Source organism: Hibiscus syriacus, unplaced genomic scaffold, assembly GCF_006381635.1.
Source record: "Hibiscus syriacus cultivar Baekdansim isolate YM2019G1 unplaced genomic scaffold, ASM638163v2 tig00015905_pilon, whole genome shotgun sequence".
Lineage (NCBI taxonomy): Eukaryota > Viridiplantae > Streptophyta > Magnoliopsida > Malvales > Malvaceae > Hibiscus > Hibiscus syriacus.
The window spans coordinates 114,298-138,163 of NW_024062373.1; the positions used below are offsets into that span (position 1 = coordinate 114,298).

The 23,866-nt window shown below is 36.7% G+C and overlaps 2 protein-coding genes across 3 annotated transcripts; one reads left to right on the top strand and one right to left on the bottom strand.

Annotated features, from left to right (window-relative positions):
• Window positions 1-1,098: 1,098 nt before the first annotated feature.
• Window positions 1,099-23,396, bottom strand: LOC120208048 (NAC domain-containing protein 91-like). Of its 2 annotated transcripts, XR_005524265.1 has the most exons (7): window positions 22,849-23,395; window positions 22,235-22,537; window positions 21,819-22,154; window positions 21,325-21,675; window positions 20,930-21,240; window positions 15,990-15,995; window positions 1,099-1,111 (listed from the first exon to the last, which is right to left on the bottom strand). XR_005524265.1 is itself a non-coding variant. In XM_039207418.1 (6 exons), exons 1-5 carry the CDS (start codon window positions 23,293-23,295, stop codon window positions 20,977-20,979), a joined length of 1,701 nt encoding a protein of 566 aa, XP_039063349.1. In that variant the 5' UTR covers window positions 23,296-23,396; the 3' UTR covers window positions 10,519-10,554; window positions 20,955-20,976. The 2 variants fall into 2 exon arrangements, 1 of the variants encoding a protein (XP_039063349.1); XM_039207418.1 differs by lacking the exons at window positions 1,099-1,111; window positions 15,990-15,995 and adding an exon at window positions 10,519-10,554 and having other exon boundaries at window positions 20,955-21,240; window positions 22,849-23,396.
• Window positions 9,038-10,269, top strand: LOC120208050 (nascent polypeptide-associated complex subunit alpha-like protein 2). Its single transcript, XM_039207419.1, has 3 exons — window positions 9,038-9,061; window positions 9,628-9,774; window positions 9,859-10,269. Exons 1-3 carry the CDS (start codon window positions 9,038-9,040, stop codon window positions 10,261-10,263), a joined length of 576 nt encoding a protein of 191 aa, XP_039063350.1. The 3' UTR covers window positions 10,264-10,269.
• Window positions 23,397-23,866: the final 470 nt, after the last annotated feature.

Here is a 23,866-nt window from a genome sequence, read left to right on the forward strand (position 1 = left end):
TCCTCATTTTACTTCTTTCTAATTTATATAGACTATATCAAATTCGGACAACAACATTTGCCATCTTGCCATTCTTTCGGTTAAAGCAATTGATTCCATCAGATATTTTGATGGATCCAATCTTGATATTAACCAGGTTGTGTGATACAACAAATATTGTCTCAGTCTCTTAGTAGTCCATACCAAAACACAACAAAACTTTTCAATTGAGGAATATCGACTCTCGCAGTCGGTGAATTTCTTACTGAGATAGTAAATTGCTCGTTCTCTTCTTCCAGTTTCGCCATGTTGTGCCAGTACACATCCCATTGACTTCTCAAAGACAGTCAAGTATAAGATTAATGGTTTGTTTGGGATTGGTGGCATTAAAACCGGAGCATTAGTCAAGTAACTCTTAATTTTATCAAAACATTCTTGGAAACTATCATCTCATTCTCCTGGGTTTTGCTTTCTCAATAATCGGAAGACTGGATCATACTTCTCAATTAACTAAGAGATGAATCTGGCAATATAATTTAACCTCCCCATAAATCCTCGTACTTTCTTTTACGTTTTAGGGGTTGGTAATTCCAAGATTGCTTTGACTTTATCAAGATCAATCTCTATCCCATTTTCACTGACTATAAATCCCAATAATTTCCCTGAAATAACTTCGAAAGTGCACTTAGTTGGATTAAGTTTGAGCTGATATTTCCTCAATCTTAAAAATAACTTCCTTAGGACCTTTACATGTTCTTCTTCAGTTTCTCATTTGGAAATCATGTCATCCATGTATGCTTCTATTTCTTTATGCATCAAGTCGTGGAACAAAGTAACCATGGCTCTTTGATATGTTGCCCCGGCATTTTTTAGTCCAAATGGCATCACCTTGTAACAAAAGGTGCCCCATATTGTCATAAATGTTATCTTTTCCCTATCTTCAGGGTTTATTTTGATTTGATTGTACCCTGAAAAACCATTCATGAATGAGAAAAGAGCATGACCAGTTGTATTTTCAACCAAAGCGTCAATATGTGGAAGTGGAAAATTATCTTTGGGACTTGCTCGGTTGAGATCCTGGTAGTCTACACACATCCGAACTTGGTATTTGTTTCACTTTTCGGTATCTACTCTGGATTGATGTCTTCACTCATCTAAGCAGATTTCTTCCACCTTGCCCCTCAGTGTGGAGGGTGATCCTTGGTTAGGGTTGAATCAGAAGAAAAATACTATAGGCTCAAAAGAGGACAACAAGGGATATATATACATACGTATATGGATAAATGAAACAAAGATGTTCATCATCTAATACACAGAAGTCCTTGCAGAAGAAGTATCCATAGGGGAATATATTTTCAGGAATAATTTTTATTCACATGAACAAATGTAATTAATGCATGATAGAATTATTTCGAATTAATTCTACTTTCTGCTTCTTGCTCCCAGCATGTCTCAATTGTTCAGGTTCATCTTCAGGAAGTTGACGCGAGATGTCCCACATTGTTTCTTATGGTAGGAAGGTTCATGCTCAAGTGAACATCTTTTACTCAATGCCTTCAGGTTTTATTGGTAGAAAAAATGTTGGTTTTACGTCTAAAAAGGACGATGGTGTGACTTTATTAACACAAAGGTATCAGTATGACTCTTTGTATCTCCATGAATTATTCTAGGTAAAGAAATTGAGGGATTTTTTAGACATGATAAGAAAGGTTTGATCTTGCCATATGTCAAAAACCTATAATTCTTGAAGAATTAAAAGAATCCTTAATTCATTCGATATTCGAAGAACTAAAGATTAAAATTTTCTCAATTATTCAACCTTGGAAGGTAGCATAAGTTCAGTCGTTTAAAAGATTAAACAAATATAAAAGACAGAACAAAAATAGTTTCAAACAAAACAATACTCTCAATGCTAATGGTAGATGCAATGCCCCCCATCCTTTTTCGATTGTCCATGCCCCTGAATCCATCAGGTTCTGGATCTTGCGTTTCAGTGCCTTACAGTTCTTAGAGGAATGTCTGGAGCTTCCTATGTGGTAACTGTACACGAGATCAACATCGTAGCCCTCGGGATATGGGGACTCTTTTCACATATCATTATGGAAGGCTCAGTCTTATAGCCAGCTGAACAAGCTCCAACTGTACTGATTTTACCTTCTTGCTTCCATGTGGTTAGGACCACTTCATTGAATCCTCCACATATTAATTACATGTTTTTATAAATGATGTATGCAAAATGCTTGAATGAATCCTATGTAGAATGCAAATGCAAAAGGTATCGATTTTCAAAAGTAATCATTCTTAGAAAGAGTTCCATTTATCCAAAAGAACTTTCATCTTTACAAGAAAGACCAAACTATGAATGTGGTTTGATCCTTTTATTTAGTTCCATGATCTCATCTATGATCCCAACAACTTATCCTCTTTCCAGAAATGACTCTGAATCCAGACGGTGAGTAGTTGAGCGTAACCTCTGAATCGACTTCCCTCTAATTTGCGACAATTGTTTAAGGATCAAAAGGTCTCTGTTAAGATGGCCGATGTAAGATTTATACCTCTCTTCAACTTTTCAAAGAAACCTTCTTGAGACAATGTCAAGGAAAGACACACGTTTTTGTTGGATGTGCTCTTCTATCCAATCTTCAACTCTACTTGTAATCTTCACAAGCTTGCTTTTGAAGGATTCGACTTCCGGAAGTCTGGAATAAATTCTATCCACCTGGAGGCTTTCAAAGTTAAATAGAGCAGTACTCTTCTATTATTGGTGTCAAATCTTGTCTTTTCAAAGTGAAGTAGTTGTATGCAGAATTCTGTCATTGGACCAGAGCTTTAATCAACGGTTCATCTATCTTTACGCAGAGGAGATAAACCATGTCACCATATTTCTTGTGAAATTTATTTGGTAGCTATTATCCAAATCTCTATCAGCTCTTGTAAATCAATCTACTTGAAACTAACATTAACCTCGACGGACATCTGTGATACATAATCCCTATGCAAACTGTCTCCTTTCATCCTTTATGTTTCTTCAAACCAAGCTCAGATCGTTGGATTAAGTTCTTCCTTGTTATGAAAATTCTTTTTCATTTCAATGATCACTCTTCTAATATGATGATTACTTGGTTAGTCAACACTTTTGTTTTATTTATGATGATCATGCAGAATGCGAAGATGCAAATGCAGATGCAAAATTGATGATCCTATGAAATACAATGCATCACGCAGAATGCAAAGATGCAAAGATGCAAATGCATATGCAAAATTGATTATCCTCTGAAATGCAATGCATCATGCAGAATGTTAAGATACAAATGCAGATGCAAAATGCAAAAATGCAAATTCAGATGCAAAAAATGTTGATCCCCACGATGGACATTGTAGAATAATTTTCACCAGAAATAAAAGCTTTCACATTATAACACAGTCCACTTTACAGACATGCCTTCGCTTAGATTTTGAGTCTGAAATGGATCGCCACTTCATCTTGGATCTTCATCCTTGAAAATGATGCCCTTCAAATGCTTTGTAACCTAATTATGTTAATTCCCTAACGGTGTTGAAGTGCATTACTCCTTGATGGTTAACGATGAAATGATCATAGATAAAAATCTATTACTGGATTACTCCTTGGATCAGTGGATCGTCATTTCAGCCTCAAATACTACACGATCTTCAAGCACACTACTTTGTATTGGATCTTTGTATTTGGAACTAATGCCCATCAATGTTCTGTAAACTAACTCCGTTTATACCTCCACGGTGCTGAAGTCAGTACGTCGCTCCTTGAAGGCTAGTTATGAGATAATTGTATATAAGAATCTACTGTTGGATTACTTCTTGGATCAAATGATCAGCTTTCCAATCTTAAATGTTGCACAATCTTCGAACAAGTCTCATTCTGGTACTATGGACTTCTCTTACCCTCGGCGTATGTATGTGTACGCGACTACTTGATTGAAATTTTTTTATCTCTTCTTGTGCAAAATTTCCACTTGAGTATCCCCTTGTGAATCAACACTTTTGCATTATGTTATGTTGATTCAATGTAATGCAAAGAATGATGAAAAATGACACAAACAAAAGAAATAAGTTAGTGTACACAAACAAAAGAAAAAAAATTAATTAGTACATGTTAGATAATCGATACAGATAAAAATGTTATTCAAAGATGAATAAAACACCTACCCCGTCATGATATCTACCCGAACATGCTTTAATTAAATAGTAATCCTACCCAGATAATTAATTGCAAGAAAATAATCCTAACCACATGGTATCTAGTTCGCATACTTTTATTCGAAAAGAAAAATATATTCTACGAATTTAAAGAAAAAGAAAAGAGTTTATAAACGTTCCTCCTTTTTGTACACTTAATTTGGGTACCTAATAACGGACAGAGGTTTGATATAGCTATACCTAGGGTGACCGTTCTACGGTTCACTATATGCATGGTTTTGGCTCTATTGAGAAAAATAGTACTTGAATTGTCCTTGATATTAGTGCCCCCTTGGGCTGCCAAACCCTCGATCCTCACCCATTACAGGTTTCGAATGGAACGAGTTCAATTCGAGGGGATTCACTACCTTATACCCATATGAGGAATAAATCCCTATGAAGGTATAAAGTATGTATCACGTGGATTATTTGCTAAAACTCATACGAAGAATAAATTCTTACGATATTAAAGCATTCACCCCGAATAATTTGGATCAAAGCTCGGGTCTAGAGCTCATGTCATGCAAATGCATGTGATGTGTGTGAAGAGGAATATTCAAACCTTTGACTCAAGAGGAAAACAAAACAACTCAGCAAAAACTTGAACTGAGCTGAAAGCAAATATAAAAATGTTAGTAAGACAATAATAAAATGAAGCAATTAAAAACTTCAATAAAAGGATCATAAGTTAACTAAAGACTCAAACTCATAATTTGCACCAAACGACAATATATAAGCGACTTACAGCCTGACTCTAAAAAACATTCCCCAGCGGAGTCGCCAAGTTGTCATAACCATTTTTTAGGTGGAATAATTATTTATTGTTTTAAAAACGATTACAACTTTTAATTTGGAAAATTCAGTGATTTTGGATTAATTGGAATTAAATTGAAAATGAGTCCCCATCGACCTTTGGGTTAGGTAGGTTGAATACCTAAAAATGTCTTTTAAAACAACTTTAAGAAAATTTATTTTTTAAGACAAAATTTGGTCTGTGTTTACCAAAAATTCGATTGAAACGGGTTCGAGAGTCGTTTACGCGTGGGGAAGGGTTAGTACCCCATAGCGCCCAAAATTGGCACTGTGTCACTTATACGTTGTCGTAATGGTGGAAATCCTGAATCAAATATCAAGTTAAAAAGATGATCCATTTATTGAATATTAATTAATTTGCTTCAAATGAATTAATTAAATAAAATCCTTTAACATGATAAGAAATATTGAAAACGTGAACGTAAAGAATTAAAATAACAAAAACATGAATTCAAAAGACTTAAAATAGCAAAAACATAAAATTAAATGACTAAAATAGCAATAACATAAAATTAAAGGGCTAAATCACAAATATATAAAAAAGTAGAGCTAACACCAAAATAATAAATATTATAGGCACTAGATATGAAAATAACCCAAAACTTATATACAGGACTAAAATAAAATAACCATAAACATAAATGAGCAAATACTAATTAAACCCAACACAAGGGAGTGACTAAAATAAAATAATTACACATATGGTGACCAAAGTCAAATATAAACAAAAATGGTATAATAAGTAAACTGGTGACTAAGATATGAATGTGGAAAGATAGAGGCTAAAAACGAAATAATGTAAACTTCATTCTAATGCCCGAATCTTGAGACTACAAAGGACCAAGGGCCTACATGGCTATTTGATCCTAAAACCGGTGACTAGAATAGAAATAAGTGGCAAAATTAAAGGGGGTTAATAAGTAATTAACCCTAAACCTAATATATAACCTAAAAATTAAACTAAACCCCCTCCCCCCATCGAATCTCATTCTCTCCTTGCTTTCTACTTGCGGCAGAGAAAGTGAAGCTCTCACAAACAACACTGGCCACCACGTGTTGGTGGCCATTTACCACTCCAAACGCTACTAGCCACCACCGAGGAGGCTCCACTGTCCCTAGATAAAATGAAAAGCTTCGATTTTTTCTCTACCCCAAAACTTAAACGACTCAGATACTAAAGGCAACACCCCTTTCGAGCTTCTATCCTCAACCGAGGGCCAAACCTTCCCAAAACCGACCACCTACACATCTCTCAGGTAAACAAATCTTTGATTCTCTTATTCTCTAATTTTTTTTTTGTTCGAATATGCTAGAAAACATAAAAAAATACCTTAGAAATATGATATTTTTCTTGTATTGATTTCTTGAGAAACAATGGGGAGAAAATTCCCTACAATCTGTTTTTAGTTTGAATCGAAGGCCTCTCTTACATTTTTTTAGAATTGGAGCCCCCTTGTTCGAATGCTTCCTCTCTTATTTTATGGTTGATTTTTTAGTGGACGATTAGGTGGAGTGAAATCAAATTCAGATTTTTCGGTATTTGTTTCATTATTTTATTTTAGTGGATGATTTGGTGCTGATTTTTGATGATTTGATTGAAGTTGACGTAGGCAATGACGATCGGAGGCTTGGAGGCATGAAGGCTCGGCGGTGAAGAAGCGTTCGGCAGTGCTAAGGTGTTCGGCGGTGCTGAGGTGTTTGGCGGTGTTGGAAACCATTTAGGGTTAAAACCCTAGTTGAATGGGTCATCTCTTGGATCGGTTCGGGTCTCATTCAGGTCGGGTTTGGATCGGGTCCTCTTCCGGGTCGAATCTGGTGATGGGTTGCTGATCTGGGTCTTGTAAATTTGGGCTCCAGGATTTTTATTTTTGGCCTTGTAATTGGGTCACTGGTATTGGGCTTTGGTATTTGACTGATAGGCCTACAAGCAAAATTTGTAATAATATTAAATTAATAATAATAATAATAATATTAATATTAATTAATAATATTTTTTTGACCCGGACAAAAACAGATGTCTACAGTCCTTATGGAGTATGAAATTTAATTCATCATTCAATAGTCATAAAATACTTATGTATAAATTGTGCTATCTTTATAGTATTATGTCTCACTAAGTAAATACTTAACGTGTGTTATTTTCACACGTAGCTAAAAGTGGAGACAAATTAAATAAGGAGTGCAGTAGTAGCAGTAGATATCATATGTTAAGGTTGACTCTCATTAGTAACGGTATGACAATCATGTTTATTTTGAACAATTGTTGGCATGTAATCAAATTTTAAAGGAAAAATGATTTGTAATGTATATAAAGTAGACATTTTGGTAGTATATTTCGATGATTGTTTTATCATTGTGCTAAAATGTTTTAATTTAAATTTTGAAACAAACTTTTAAGGGTTTTCAAAAGACAAACTGTTTTAAAAGTGATGTAACCTCTGTATCTCATGTACGGAAAAGTATATGGGATATGGGTGCTACATAATTCTTCAGCAGCCAGTCCACATCTTTTTTACCGTGTCGATCAGTGTTATGTAACTCGTAGAGATTTTAAGGTACTTCCGGAATTGATTATACAAAACCAAATTGCCGGAACACGCGATCAGTGGGGTGCCATACGATAATCGCATAATAGATTAGAGGGATCACCGTCATCCAAACATCTAATGGGCCCCTTAAGTCGTGTGGGATGTAAATCCTCATATCATCAGTACAATAAGGAGCCCATTCAAACTAAAACAAATATATATAATTCTTATCAAAATAATAATCTAATTATATAACGATAATACAAAAATAGATTTTCAAACATTTAAATACATACCTCTGTGTCAGCCTTCTGATCAATTAGTAGCCTAATTGATTCTAATTCATCAGGTATATCCCAATGATCTTTCCTTGCAGTAGACCACCTATTCAAGGAAATAATTTTTATTATTTACTAGATAAAATGATTAATATACGAAATCATTATTGTAATTACCTCAATAATAGTGGGAATACGAACGAGTTATTCACAACCTGACATAAAAAGGGCATGTGATACCACGCCAAATACTGCAACATAATGAGACATCCGTCGATAACATTTTTCCTATAGTCTGTAGCTCGACACATTTCCCTATACGGGAATTCTAAATCTACCGAGCCCCAACTCAGTGTTCCAGCCAGATAAAAATTGGCGAGATGCCACAATCACATACAGTAAACTTGGTTGCGCGATTTTTTTTGGCATTAGGAGCCCTCCTATCAGATGTAGTATGCATGCCCGTGCATACATTTTTACCTGCTCCTCTTAGGCGTCGTCACTCAAATGCTTGAAATTTACATCCAACTAATTTAACGGAATCCGACCACCGTTAAAATTTGGCAGGACACCTCCTAGATATTCCTGGCACAATGAATTCCAGTTACCATGTGCCACCCCTAAAAGCACGTCTCCATCTACCGAAAGGCCCAAGTGCATGGAAACATCCTCCAGTGTAATCGTGCACTCTCCGCACGGAAGATGAAATGTGTGTGTCTCAGGTCTCCACCGCTCGACTAATGCATAAATCAGATTGGATTCTACGTTACAGTGGCTTTCATATCTAACTACGTAACTAAATCTAGCTTCGACTAAATACAGCCAGACACATGTTGATATCTCTAACTTAAGATTGTGGATAGAAGGATCTAATATACGGTCTCTCCTAATTTAATAAATATTACAGAAATTAATATATAAACTATTAATAAAAAAATAAAAAATTTATTACTAATAATTAAAATTAAAATAGAATTTAAAAATGTTATTGTATCATCAAAATGCCTCGAGACATGATTTTCATCCAAACGAAGCAGAACGTCTTTCATTTTATAACTGCAAAATAAAATATAAAATAATTTAATAAAATACTAAAATATTAATTTATTAGAATATAGTATAATATATTACCTTCTAAATAAAATTTGACCTGATTTTAGCTATAAGGGAGTTTGGTTTTTGATATGGTTTGAGAGAATTTGATAGATTTTAAGAGGATTTAGTATGGTGGAAATGATAGAGAGGGAGGTAGGGATAGACTTTGGGCGGATGGGTATTTACAGTGTCCTCTAGATTTGAAATCCATTGTTGGGTTTTCTGAAAGTTTGTTGCTCAGAATCCTTTGAATTAGAAGAAAAACTTCTGGTTGATGCATCTTGTTTAGTCTCTCCTAATCTACAAATCAGGGATGGACTGAGCGAGCGGACATACTATTGAACCCATGAAAATTTCAAACTCAGATTTTTCTTTATATTTTCTATTAATAATATGTTTCCCCAAAGTTTTATAAATTCTCCTTCTAAAATTTTATAAAGTTTGCTCCTAATATAAAGTCATGTTCGTCTCGACCAACAATTGGTTGCAATGTACTATTTCGTATAGATTTGATTTCCTAGTTACATTGATGGGAGCATTTCTTTGTTTTCTGGAGTTGTATCGTATTCAATCCATATCTGTTTATGGTTTATGGGAATATATCTAAGAACTGTCGAAATTACATGAAAAAACATGGAAAAAGATTGAACGTATCCGTGTATAACATATATGCACACATAATCGTATTCGACACTTCCACCCAAGTCCGAGTAACATAGATATCTTTGGCTATCGAATCATTGTTAGCAGGTGCCGATGGAAGTTCCAAGCAAAGCAGGAGTGAGAAGAATAGGAAAGCGATGTTAAATTTGGGAATGAAGCCTGTTACTGGTGTAAGCAGGGTAACTATAAAGAGAGCAAAAAATGTATGAATTCTCTAGTTCTCTTTTCAATCTTGTTGAACTACCTGATGAATGGTGAAGAATTAACCTAGTTTCTCTTGGATTTAGATCCTGTTTTTCATCTCGAAACCCGATGTTTTCAAGAGTCCTAACTCGGAGACTTACGTTATCTTTGGTGAGGCTAAGATAGACGATTTGGGCTCGCAGATACAGACACGAGCTGCTCAGAAATTCAAGATGCCTGACATGTCATCTGTGATGGCAAAACCCGACACCTCTGCTTCAACTGCTGGTGCACCCGCCGATGAGGAAGAGGAAGAGGAAGAAATTGATGAGACTGGGGTTGAGCATAGGGGCATTGAGTTGGTCATGACACAGGCCGGGGTGTCGAGAAGCAAGGCCGTCAAGGCTCTCAAGACACAGGACGGGGACATTCTTAGCGCTATCATGGAGCTCACCACTTGGTTGAACTCCATGTTTTTCTTATCTTCCGCTATTGCTTTCGGTCAATGAATTTCGACTAGTTCTGGTAATTATCAACGATTGAAGAAAATTTTGACAGCATTCATATGCAAAATAGCAATGCCTTTCGTTCTCTTGAAATAAATCAATGGTTTTAATAGGTCTATATCAAGAGATAAAAGCAGTTGATTTTAATGCAAAACAAGCTTTAATGGGTCAATATGCACAAATCGGAGATAGAAGCAGTTATATATGTGCTCTTGTATATTAACTAAATAGATACGTAAATAAATTTTATTACTCAAAATCACTGCCGCAGTTTCTAATAAAAGTGAGCCTCAAATTGATTTATCTTTATATTTTGGCGTTGTTGCATTCATCATTGTATTGTGGACTATATTGTGAATTTGTGATTATTGATAAGAGATCATTGTCTTTTGTTTTTAAACACAGAAATTTCCACTTCAGGGAGACAATTCGAATATGTGCGAGCCTACTTTCGGTGAAATCGACAACAAAGTCTTCTCGCCAATGAACTCGTATATTTTTAATGATCCCCCACTCTGCATGGATTCTCCATATGCAAATGATTTCGGTCACGATCAAAACGGATATCAGTTCCAGGATGTGAACAAGATTTATCTTTCTCATTGTTGGATGCAGTCCTCAATAACCATGATGACCTCTGTACTGAATTGAATGGTCAGGAGAGCTCGTTTCCTGGAACTGGGATGCCCTTGTCTGATGGTTTATTCATCTCACCCGAAACCTGATAGGGAAGCGGTGGCGGATTGATGAACGTTGCTCTTGTTGAAGAATCAAACCTAGAAAGCTCTAGACTCGATGAAGAACAAAGGGGATGAATAGGGAAAGGTGGCGGCAGCAGCTAGGATTCTTTAGGGTTTCTTTTATGTGCTGGAATCAAGGCAATAAGATTAGAATAAAATAAACAAAAGATAAATAAACGGAAGATGAAATAAGATAATAAAGAAATCAGAAGATCTCCCTTATGAAGGTGAACGGTAAAGATGATTGATGGTGCGAATGGATTTGTGGATAATAGATGGATAAGTGTCCTATCGAGCCCTCCTAGTCGCAATGAAAAGGAAAACACGATAAATGGCTCTAACCAACCCTCTTAGTCGTGATGAAAAGGCAAATTGGAGTGTGAAGATTAATCTCCCTCACAAGAACTTGAAAGAACTCCAGGAGAAGAAGCTTCGAAGGCACAAGGCAATCAGTACTTGCAAAAACAAACTCTCGTTGTATTATTGATCAAAGAAATCTGATTTACAAAGTTGAATGAAACCTCCTTTATATAGGGGCTGAATTCTAAAGGTCCTAAATAACTAAAGAATAAAATATTAATAAACTAAACATGTTTTAACTCTAATTCCTAATAAAATAATAATAACTAAAAATATTGTTTTAACCCAACCTTAATTCCTAATAAAATAATAAATCTGATCCTAAAAGATAATTAATCATCCTATATTAAATTATATTACAAATAATCAATATAAATATTGAAAATTCGTAATATTACAAAATAACGTATTAATCCCGTATAGGATTTCCTGCATGCACCGTCTTCAGTAAAATGACAATATCTTGAGTTCCCGATATCGGATTGATGCGATTCAAGAACCGTTGGAAAGATAAGAGATAGACGGTTGTATCTCCAGAAGACATGTCGACCGGATAACAACTGGATCCCCTTCAAAAGGTTGTTGCAAATATGCTGCTATTAGACCCTTCCGGATGAATGCTTGAACTGCGATTTGAAGCTTGTCTTTAAGAAGTTTGGTCCGGCCTCGTGTGATAGGGCCAAGTGGTATAGTAAATTCATCATCCTTAGCTTTAGGGCATGTGGTGCATGTATCATCTCCCCCTTCCTTAAAAGGATTCATCCTCGAATCTGAAATATCAAAAGGTGATAAGTCAGAAAACATTAAAGGATGCACTCACGTTATACTCACCGGGAAGATCAATGCGGTAGGCGTTGTCATTGATTCGTTCAAGAACTTGGAATGGGCCATCGCCTAGTGGGTCTAGCTTGGATTTCCTTTGTGTCGGGAACCTTTCTTTTCTCATGTGAACCCATACCCAATCTCCTGGTTCAAAGGTGACATGTCGTCGGCCCTTGTTAACTAGGTTTGCGATTGCCTCGTAGGTTTTCTCCATCTTGAGTTTGGCTTTGGCGTGAATGTCTTTAACAAGGGCAGCCTTCTTTTCACCATCTAAACTGACAACCTGATCTAAAGGTAAGGGAATAAGATCCAAAGTAGTTAGTGGGTTAAAACCATAAACTATTTCGAATGGAGAATAACCTGTTGTGGAGTGAATGGATCGATTATAAGCAAACTCAACAAAAGGTAAACATTCTTCCCAATTACGGGTATTCTTACCTACCACAGTTCTTAGCAAAGATCCTAGAATCCGATTTATTACTTCGGTTTATCCATCGGTTTGAGGATGACAAGAAGTGGAATAGAGAAGTTTTGTGCCAATCTTACCCCATAATACCTTCCAAAAGTGGCTTATGAACTTAGTGTCACGATCGGACACAATGGTGCGAGGAATGCCATGAAGGCGGACTATTTCTCGAAAGAATAAATTAGCAATATGTGTGGCATCGTCCGTTTTATGGCAAGGAATGAAGTGTGCCATCTTTGAGAATCTGTCCACAACCACAAAATACTATCTCGTCCTTTCTTAGTGCGGGGTAAGCCAAGTATAAAATCCATCGATAAATCGATCCAAGGAGAAGAAGAAATTGGTAAAGGCGTATACAAACCATTAGGATTTACCTTTGACTTTGCTTGTTTGCACGTGATGCATGATGCACAAATCTTTTCCACTGTTTTACGCATGTGCGGCCAAAAGAAGTGTTCCATGACCATATCAAGTGTTTTGTGAATACCGAAGTGTCCCATAAGTCCTCCGGCATGTGACTCGTGAACCAAGAATTCTCGCAAAGAGCTTTGTGGTATACACAACCTGTTCATGCGAAAAAGAAAGCCATCTACAAGATAAAACTTGTTAAAAGCACCTTTTACACATTGTTTATAAATCTCAGAAAAATCTGGATCGTTAGGATAAAGTTCTTTGATATGTGCAAAACCCAGAACAGTAGCATGCATTCGAGTGATAAGTGTGTATCGTCGGGATAATGCATCAGCTACGATGTTATCTTTCCCTTGTTTGTATTTGATGATGTAAGGAAAAGATTCAATGAACTCAACCCATCGAGCATGTCGTTTGTTTAACTTACCTTGTCCATTTAACCATTTGAGTGATTCATGGTCCGTGTGAATGACAAACTCTTTATGGAGAAGATAGTGTTGCCACACTTCGAGTGCTCGGACGAGTGCAAGAAGTTCCTTGTCGTAGGTAGAGTAGTTCAATTGTGCACCTTTTAACTTCTCACTAAAGTAAGCGATAGGTTGTCTTTCTTGCATGAGGACGGCACCAATGCCTATTCCTGAAGCATCACATTCTAGCTCAAAGGTGTTAGAAAAATTGGGAAGACGAAGAATAGGGGCAGAACATAACTTATCTTTAAGAAGTTCAAAAGCTTTTTGTTGTAGTGGTCCCCATTTGAATTCAACTGACTTTTTGATGATCTCGGTTAATGGTGCAGCAATGGTTGAGAAATCTTTGACAAAGCGAAGGTAGAAACTTGCCAAACCATGAAAAGATCTTACCTTGGTGATGGAAGTAGGCGTGGGCCATTCTTGAATTGCCTTGACCTTCTCTTTATCTACATGAATACCCTGTACACTAACTATAAAGCCTAAAAACATAAGCTTATCACTGCAAAACACACTTATCCATGTTAGCATATAAATGTTCTCGTCGAAGAACTTCGAGAACCATTCGAACGTGAATGACATGAGAATCAAAAGAAGATGAGTATATAAGAATGTCATAAAAGTAAACGACAACAAATTTACCTATAAACTCCTTAAGAACGTGATTCATTAATCTCATGAAGGTGCTTGGAGCGTTTGTGAGTCCAAAGGGCATAACAAGCCATTCATACAAGCCGAACTTTGTCTTGAATGCTGTTTATCATTCGTCACCTTCTTTCATTCGAATTTGATGGTAACCACTCTTCAAGTCAATTTTGGTGAAGATACTTGCACCATGTAGTTCATCCAACATATCATCTAGGCGTGGAATAGGATGCCTATACTTGATTGTTATCCGATTGATAGGTCGACAATCTACACATTCGGAATGTGCCATCTTTCTTTGGAACTAGAATGACGGAACTGCACAAGGACTAAGACTCTCACGGATGTGTCCTTTTTGTAATAATGAATCTATTTGTCGTTCCAATTCCTTCGTTTCCTCAGGATTGCATCGGTAAGCGGGGCGGTTTGGTATGGTTGATCCAGGGATGAATTTGATTTGATGTTCGATTCCTCTTGTAGGTGGTAAACCATCCGGTGGGTTACTTAAGGCATCTTGAAACTCCTGTAATAGAGAAGAAAAACACACTAGGCAAATCTGATGTTAGTGATAGTTGATAAAATGGAGTCCTTGAAACGGACTAGAATGCACGGTCTATTTTGAAAAAGGGTATCTCTCATGTCTTTTGCACTCGCATAAATGTTTTGAGACACTCTTTTATTTTCACATTGAGATTCACTCACCACCCGTGGGGTCATTTGTTTGGCTTTTATCGGTGACCTCTTTTGCCTTTTGTTTCAAATTCCCTGTTTCCTTGAGAATTCGTTGTTGATCTATGAGAATCTATTTGGGGGGTAGGGGGTTAAGTCGGAATGGTTTACCTTTTATTGGAATTGTGTAAATGTTCTTTCGACCATAATATGTGACGTCATTGTCGTATTGCCAAGGTCGTCCTAAGAGAATGTGGGATGCTTGCATTGGAATTACATCACACCATACGTCGTCACAATACTTTCCCATCTTGATATTAATGAGACATTGTTTAACCACCTTCATCTCGGCACTCTCATTAAGCCATTGTAAGCAATAAGGTTTCAGATGTCGTTGGCAAGGAAGTTTGAGTGATTCAACAACATTGGAGCTAATGACGTTGACACAACTACCATTATCAATGATGATGGAGAATGGTTGTTCCTTGATTAGGCAGCGTGTGTGGAAGATGTTGGAACGTTGTATGTCAGACTCGTCGGATGCTTGGATGTTCAATGTATGACGGATCACCAAGATTGTGCCATTGTACTCATCGCTTCCATAGTCATCACTGTCTTCTTTGGCTTCGGCATGTGCTGGAATGTCGGCAATGTCGTCATCAGAGTCAGAATTGTAAGATCCATCACCTAGTATGGTTAAGGTCCTCGTGTTTGGACAATTGCGGCTGATATGGCCTCTTCCTAAGCATTTAAAACACTTGATGTCTCTTGCTTGGGTGTCATCTTTAGGGGCTGGAAGTGTCTCATTCTTCGCTGGTCGTTGTTTTTCTTTGTCGAGTTTGTCATCTCTCGACTTTTTTTGAGAAGATGGAGTAGAAGATGAGGAAGGATTTGAAGGATTACCTTGGTAAGAGAATGAAGTACCTTGGTAATGTTCTCTGAATCGGAATCTCCTTTTTATTTGTGCTTCAATTGTCATTGCTTTCTTTAGTGTATCTTCGAGGTTTTCGTACCCATGGAGATCAAGAAGATCAGTGATGTTTGAGTTTAAGCCAACGACGAATCTTGACATGGTGTCCTCTTCTTCTTCAGTTATGTTAGCACTATTGAGTAAGGACTGCATCTCCTTGTAGTAATCTTCAACTGAACTTCTACCTTGTCGAAGTCGGTGTAGTTGTTGTTTAACTTCTCATGTATAATGTGTCGGTAGAAATCGGTTCCTCATGGCATGTTTGAGTTCGGTCCAAGACGTGATTGGTTGAATTTGGTAGTTGTTAATCTTTTTCCTTGTTTGCATCCACCAAGTGTGAGCATATCCTTCGAATTCCAAGGTGATGAGGGGAACTTGTTCAGCTTGGGGGCAGTCATGGTATGCGAACAAGAGATCAACTTTTCCTTCCAATCGATGTGTCTGGGTCGTAGTCTCCTTTAAAAGGGATCGTGAACTTTGGTTTTGCAAAGAGTTTGGGTGTTTGAAAACGTGGTTGTTCTCGCCTGGGGGCCAAAAGTTCAGCATTGTTTGGCCTTGGATTCTGGTTTGGTTGATCCAGTTGTAGTTCTTGCCGTTCTCTCAAGGAATTGTTAAGTTGATCAAATTGAGTTGTGAGTCTTTCAAGTGCGGCTAAGATAGCCGTAAGTGTCTCATTGTTATTGTCGCCCATCCTGCAATTATAACACTCAAAAGAAGATTTTAAAGTAGAATAAAAATAAAATAAAATAAATTCAACAAAGCAAGAAACCTCACAAGTCACTCCAAGAAAGTAACACAACGAAAGGCAAGTAAGCCGATCTTGTACTCTTTAAAACTCACTTTACCAAGTAGTCTTTCACAGTTCGTATCGGAGTTTGATTACTAGCAAAGGCGATAAGAAAAACCTAAAAGCTCTAAGAGGCCAAACAAAGGTTAGACTCCAAGAGAACGAGAATGCAAAGAAGGAAGAAGTATGCAAACTCTTTAGTCCTACTAACACAAGAAGATAATGTGTTAGATAATGCAAAAGAACAATAACAAGGAAAAACAAAAGAACTAAAGCACTAAGAGTCAAAGAAAAAGGAACCAAACCAGAAAACCTAGGAAAACGTTGGATCAACTTGAGCAACGTTTTTGAGGGGGTTACCGGTGTCCAAAAATTCTGAAAATTTCTTGAATGTGTCTTTCGTGTCAAGAAACCACCTGTAAAATTTCAGAACCAAATACCTTCAGTAGTATCCAGTAGACTATGTTGAACGGTGAGTCCTCAAATAATCTGTTTTTCTTGATCACTTTCTTCGAAGTTGTTCTTGATCTCCAAAAATTCTGATATTTTGTGTGAATGATCTCCAATATATGAAGTTTCAATCTGAAAATTTTCACCACGAAATTCCTCCTGTACAATTTTCAAGAAATTCGACAAGATTCTAAACCGAATCTGCCGATGAAACTTGAATGATTTGGGTGAAATTTTGACTGGGGATTACTCTTAGAATGAATATAATATATGGATAAAATCAGCCCTAAATACCTTCGTTTACAATTTTTTGAAATTTTGGCTTTTTTTGTTTTTTTTTTTGGCTTTTTTTGTTTTTTTTTTGTTTTTTTGAAAAAAAAAATAGCAAACTAACAAGAAGAATTTAAATCTAAATTAAAATTAAATTAAAAGAACCTAAAACGCTGAATCGTTTGTGAACTAGCTCCGTTGGGGGGTACCTTGACGGTTGTGTGCAAGAACAAGCAAGATTGCTTGTTTCTCTCCAAGAATCGGCCCAAATCTGATACCAATTGATAGGGAAGCGGTGGTGGATTGATGAACGTTGCTCTTGTTGAAGAATCAAACCTAGAAAGCTCTAGACTCGATGAAGAACAAAGGGGATGAATAGGGAAAGGTGGCGGCAGCAGCTAGGATTCTTTAGGGTTTCTTTTATGTGCTGGAATCAAGGCAATAAGATTAGAATAAAATAAACAAAAGATAAATAACGGAAGATGAAATAAGATAATAAAGAAATCAGAAGATCCCTTATGAAGGTGAACGGTAAAGATGATTGATGGTGCGAATGGATTTGTGGATAATAGATGGATAAGTGTCCTATCGAGCCCTCCTAGTCGCAATGAAAAGGCAAACACGATAAATGGCTCTAACCAACCCCTTAGTCGTGATGAAAAGGCAAATTGGAGTGTAAAGATTAATCTCCCTCACAAGAACTTGAAAGAACTCCAGGAGAAGAAGCTTCGAAGGCACAAGGCAATCAGCACTTGCAAAAACAAACTCTCGTTGTATTATTGATCAAAGAAATCTGATTTACAAAGTTGAATGAAACCTCCTTTATATAGGGGCTGAATTCTAAAGGTCCTAAATAACTAAAGAATAAAATATTAATAAACTAAACATGTTTTAACTCTAATTCCTAATAAAATAATAATAACTAAAATATTGTTTTAACCCAACCTTAATTCCTAAAAATAATAAATCTGATCCTAAAAGATAATTAATCATCCTATATTAAATTATTACAAATAATCAAAATATTGAAAATTCGTATATTACAAAATAACGTATTAATCCCGTATAGGATTTCCTGCATGCACCGTCTTCAGTAAAATGACAATATCTTGAGTTACCGATATCGGATTGATGCGATTCAAGAAACCGTTGGAAAGATAAGAGACAGACGGGTATCTCCAGAAGACATGTCGATCGGATAACAACTGGATCCCCTTCAAAAGGTTGTTGCAAATCTGCTGCTATTAGACCCTTCCGGATGAATGCTTGAACTGCGATTTGAAGCTTGTCTTTAAGAAGTTTGATCCGGCCTCGTGTGATAGGGCCAGGTGCATGTATCAAAACCTCTTATCTCAAAGAAAATGGCATATACAGTGATGAAGACGCTAAAATGCTGCAAATGCAAACTTCCTTCCAACCCAGCTGTGCTCAAACAGAACTTCATGACCAAAGTAGAAGGGGAGACATTGGTGATCTCGGAATTATTCAGTTGGCCAAGCAACTTATTCCACTGATGCTGCTATGGGTAATATTAATTATTTGCAACAATTAGCCAGTCTGAAGAGTTATAGCAATGATGCTGGTGATCTTGGTGGAACAACTGGAATTAAGATTAGAACCTTCCAGCCTCAGCAACAGTCAAAATTTTGAAAACCTTGGGAACGGAATCAGGATTAGGTCCCGTGGACCTCAGCAACGAACAAATTTAGATAGCGCTGTAAATCAGGGTACCGCTCCAAGAAGAATACGCCTGCGAAAGAAACTCTCTTGTGGGTCGACGAAAGTTTCTGCAGGCTGTGTTGATGATAGCAAAAGTAGAAGTGCCAGCCCTGGTGAAGAAGTTCAGTGTGCTCTAAGTGAGGTAGTGTAACCATGAAAATCTACTTTTGAGACTTGACATATTGAAGTGAATTTACCATGCCTTTCTTTTCATTTTTTGGCTAAGGTCGACTGTAATGATGGTTCATTGAAGGAAACCATTAAATGCTTGCAATGCAGGTCACAGAAGCAGAAGCTGCTACAGGACAGATTTGTAGCTCTGATGATGAATTAGAGGAAGAGAACCAACCATTCAATCTCGATGGGGTAGAGGATATGCTGAAGAATCTTCTACAAAGCTGAGACAGAGGGTGAAGCAAGATGGTGAACAAGGTAGCAGCAAAACGAGTCCATCAGTGCAATCAAACGCGGCTGCCACGCAGCGTCGTCATCACTCGAGCTCCCTGTCGGTTCTTGTTATCGTCATTTTCATTATTACTATGTTGATGGTTCTTGTCACGGGAACATGGAGATGACTTGGATTTGGTTCTTGATGTGGTTGAAAACAGGCATGTAGGTAGGTTAACTGCATTTCCCACTGTGCCGTGGTGTGAAAATTGATCAGGTTTTGTAAATTGTATCCTACGTCTAATATGTTATCTATCTATGTATGTATAATCGAGAAATAATAATTCCATATGTTACACACTAGTTTGCAAATTGAGTCATGTAACGATAATGGCAACCTGTATTTAACATGACAACAAAATAGAGAGATTATTGAGTCTCGTCACTATTAAATGTTATAAAATAAGATGTTTTGTTAAGACTATTGATTATTAAAAATTACAAAATGATCATTTGATTATTCATATGTTCTAAACTCATTTTTTTTCGTTTAAAAAAACGGTGCTCTTGTATACTTGGTTTTAAAAGACGCACTTAGGCGTGAAAGGTCCCTGGAACCTATGCGTAAGGTGCAAGGAGCTGGTGCATGCGCCTTTAGTAGGCGAGACACACTTTTATACTAAAAAAACCCTATGAATTAGTTATGAAACATATTTTATACTTAAAATAATATTATAAACATATCTGTGCTAAAATGTATATAAATTAATTGTATGAATATATTTATACTCATTACCCCGATTACCTAAATTACTTGTCTACAATGTATTGATTTATACTTAATGTTTTTAATATTTAAAACTATTATTTCATTTTTTAAATGATACAAATTTATTTTATTATCAATTTAAAATTTGTAATTATTATAAAAAAAATTAATTTTTATATTTAATAAAATTTATTAAGTAATTAATATTTTTTTTAATATTTTATTTTAAAAAAAATTAAAATTAATTATGTATTATTTAATAACTAAATTTTTAAAAAACATACATTTTAGGTTAAAAGCCGACAATTGGTGGAAAAAGTTATAATGGTCTGTTATAAATAAATAAATATTAGAGTTGAACTATAAATTTGGACTATAGGGTTAGTTTGTTAATAGGTCAAATATTAAAGTTAAGAAATGAGAAAAATGTGAAAAAGAAAGTTTTCTAGTCTTCTTCCTTACTATTGCAATTCTTTATTTATCTAATTCTTTCTTCTTTAATCTATTCTACTTCCTATTAATATATTTAAAAAAAATCCGAAAGACGCAAAGGCGCTACGCCCGGCGTCTAAAACTCAGAGGCACGCGCCTCTTGTATCTCGACTCGCCTCATCCTAGGCGGGTGTCATCTTCAATGCCTGGCTGCACCTCGTGCCATTTAAAACCAAGCTTGTATATTAACTAAATAGATATATACATAAATTTTAGTACTCGAAATCACTGCCGCAGTTCCTAACTAAAAGTGAGACTCAAAATGAAATGAATGAACTATGTACGCAACGAATTACAAGATCTTTGATGTGCTAATCAAACCTATAAACAAGATTAACAGGATGGCCACCCGGAAAACAATGGTGAATGGCTTTCGTGAGTGACGACGAGCTGAAAACTTCGACCACCGAGATGAAGTCTCTTCATGAACTGAAACAATTGACTTGGACAACAAGGAATTAGTGTTACTCGAATTAGGAGGAATTTCCTGGGGTTCTTCCATGATGCCACGATCAGCATCACAGCCAACGATACCCTTTTCTGCTACTTCTACCTCCTGCAAAGACAACTTCATTAAGGTCCGATGCATATCTGGATATCACACTGGTTTTTATACAAGCATCAGTCACAAACTTCTCACCTTTGTAACAGCTGATTTTGAATCATCTTCTTTCTCTCCAAAACTCCAGTTGTTTATTGCACCGTCACAGTGAAGTGAGCCGACCTGAAGGCTACACTGCAGACGTATTCTTCTTGCAGCATTACCCAGTATCATGGAGTTCCCAGTGTCCAGTAGACTTCGAGGAGGACGAGACCTAATCCTGATTCCGGTGACAGCACTATCACCGTTACAAGATGTATCTGTATGGTTGCTGAATTCTCCATTACTATTTAGCACGTTATAAAACGGAACTGCGCTGGAAAAGTTGACATCTGGCATGCAAATTGGAATTGCACTAGGAGCTCCCCTGTTGATGGTGTCTGTCCCTAGCTGCTCCAAAGGAAAATTCTTGTTATGAATTACCATAATTCATCAGTGTACGAGAAGATATAGCATTTGAATCAATCCTGCTGCACTACAAGCAAGAGTACATGATATGATAAACAATATGTAACTAGTTAGCTTCTACTCACCAGCACTTCTGCCACTTCACCACCTGATTCACTGCATGATCCGCCATCCTTATCCAAGGTCATGGCCTTGGGGGTCTCATATTCCGAATTCTTCCGGCCAACGGTGTCATCACTGTAGCAGTCGTCCAAATTATTCATGATGGAATCCAAGAAGTTGGAAATATATGCATCACTCTCACTTGTGTCATGCTGCGACTCCACCCCACTGAAACCTTTCCCAACATGATCAAACATCCAAGGCGCCTGCTTCGCTTCAATCTGATCGTGTAATGGAGAAAACAGAGGCTCCCCCATGGGATCGTAAAAATGATTCAAAGCTTCTTCAAGTAGATCGACCTGAAAAATTGAACAATGTCAGTCCCGCCGATATTATAGAAAAATATAAATCGAAATTCAAGGTTTCTCCCCTTTCTCACCTCTTCAGGGGTTATATCCGCCACTTGATCCAGTTCGTAAGCTTTATAGCCATCCCAGTCGCACTCGAGTTTAGGTTCAACAGCTCTAGAAATCACTTCACCGGGCAGGCCTGAAGGATGAATTTCACCGGTTTCGAACACTTTCTTGACTTCGCCTTCTACAGAGGGAGAATCTTGAGGCAATTCTAACACCGATAACATATCTTCAGTCGGAGACAACACAGCAGGATCAACTTTATCACCATTGATATCTTCAATGGTCTCGTCTTGTTTATGGAATAGACGGCAAATCACAAACGCATTCTGCAGGAGAACCAAAGACAACAATATGAGAAAAACAAAACACAATAATCTAAAGAACAATACAATTCAATCAAGAACAACAACATATTAGCACAACTGAACCACCAATTCATTATGTGAATTAATCATAGCATTAAATTGCATCAGCAAGAAGTGTAACAGTCGCATCTTAACGTATGCAACATCCACAACAGCGATACCGCAACAGCAATTTAGTACCATGCAACTAATTTCGCCGATCAATACTATAAAACCGATCATATTTTCCATCGAAATAAAAGCTAAAGCAGATGTAGGAAGAAAGAAGTAACCTGTCCAGGCTTGGTGCTGTCAAGCTCATCGAGGGTAGTACGGTACTCGTGCATAACCCAATTGGTTCGTTTTCCTCTAGGAGCCCTGCCATTATAGAACACCAGAGTTTTCTTCATGCCGATCAAGCTGGCCCCGGACTTGATCTTCCGATCCTTACCCGTTGCTTTCCAGTAGCCGGCCTCGGTCGCCCTGTTGAGCCTATTTCCGGTTGGGTACTTCCGATCAATCGGGCAAAAGAAAAGCCACTCTGGGTCTCGAGTCTTTATAGCGGATAAGTGAGGCAAATCCCATGGCTCGTATTTGCAGACATCGATTTCACGAATGACTTCAATCTCGTCGTTTTTCTCCCCGTTTATCTTGGACCGTAAGTAAAAATCTATTAACTCCTCGTCCGTTGGTCGGAATCGGAATCCGATTGGCAGTGAATTCAGTAAGAGAACACCCATGCTAAAAACGCAGCTAAAAACTTAAAACAAAAAAAAGAAGGATTTTTTCCCGAAGATTTTCGGAAAACCCTATGAAATCTTTTTTGTTGAAGTGGGAGAAGAGAAGATTCAAATGGGGAAAATTAGAATTTGGAAGGAATTAGGGTAAGAGTTCTAAAAAGGAGATGGCCCATAGGATACTGTGGAGGAAACAACAAGGAAAGAGCTTAGAAATTCATCATAATTTTCCTTTCCAATTTCAATGGCGATACTTCTACCCGCCCCGCGTTCCATCCTTGTGTGGACTTATGTGGTTATATTCTTTTCTAAGTTCCTCTAATATTCTAGTATTTGGAATTGAATCCTTTTTTAAATTTAAAAAATTGATCTCTCTAATATTCAAATTATTTTCCCCCCAACAACCATAAAAAAGTTTCAAAAAATATCATAAAAAGTATATTGTTATAATAAATTATTAATTCATTTCGTAAATAAGATATTAAATTTATTAAATAAAAGTATAAATTTTAATATTTATATTATTTTTAATAGTTTAGGATTATTACAATATGATATCTGTTTATAATCATTT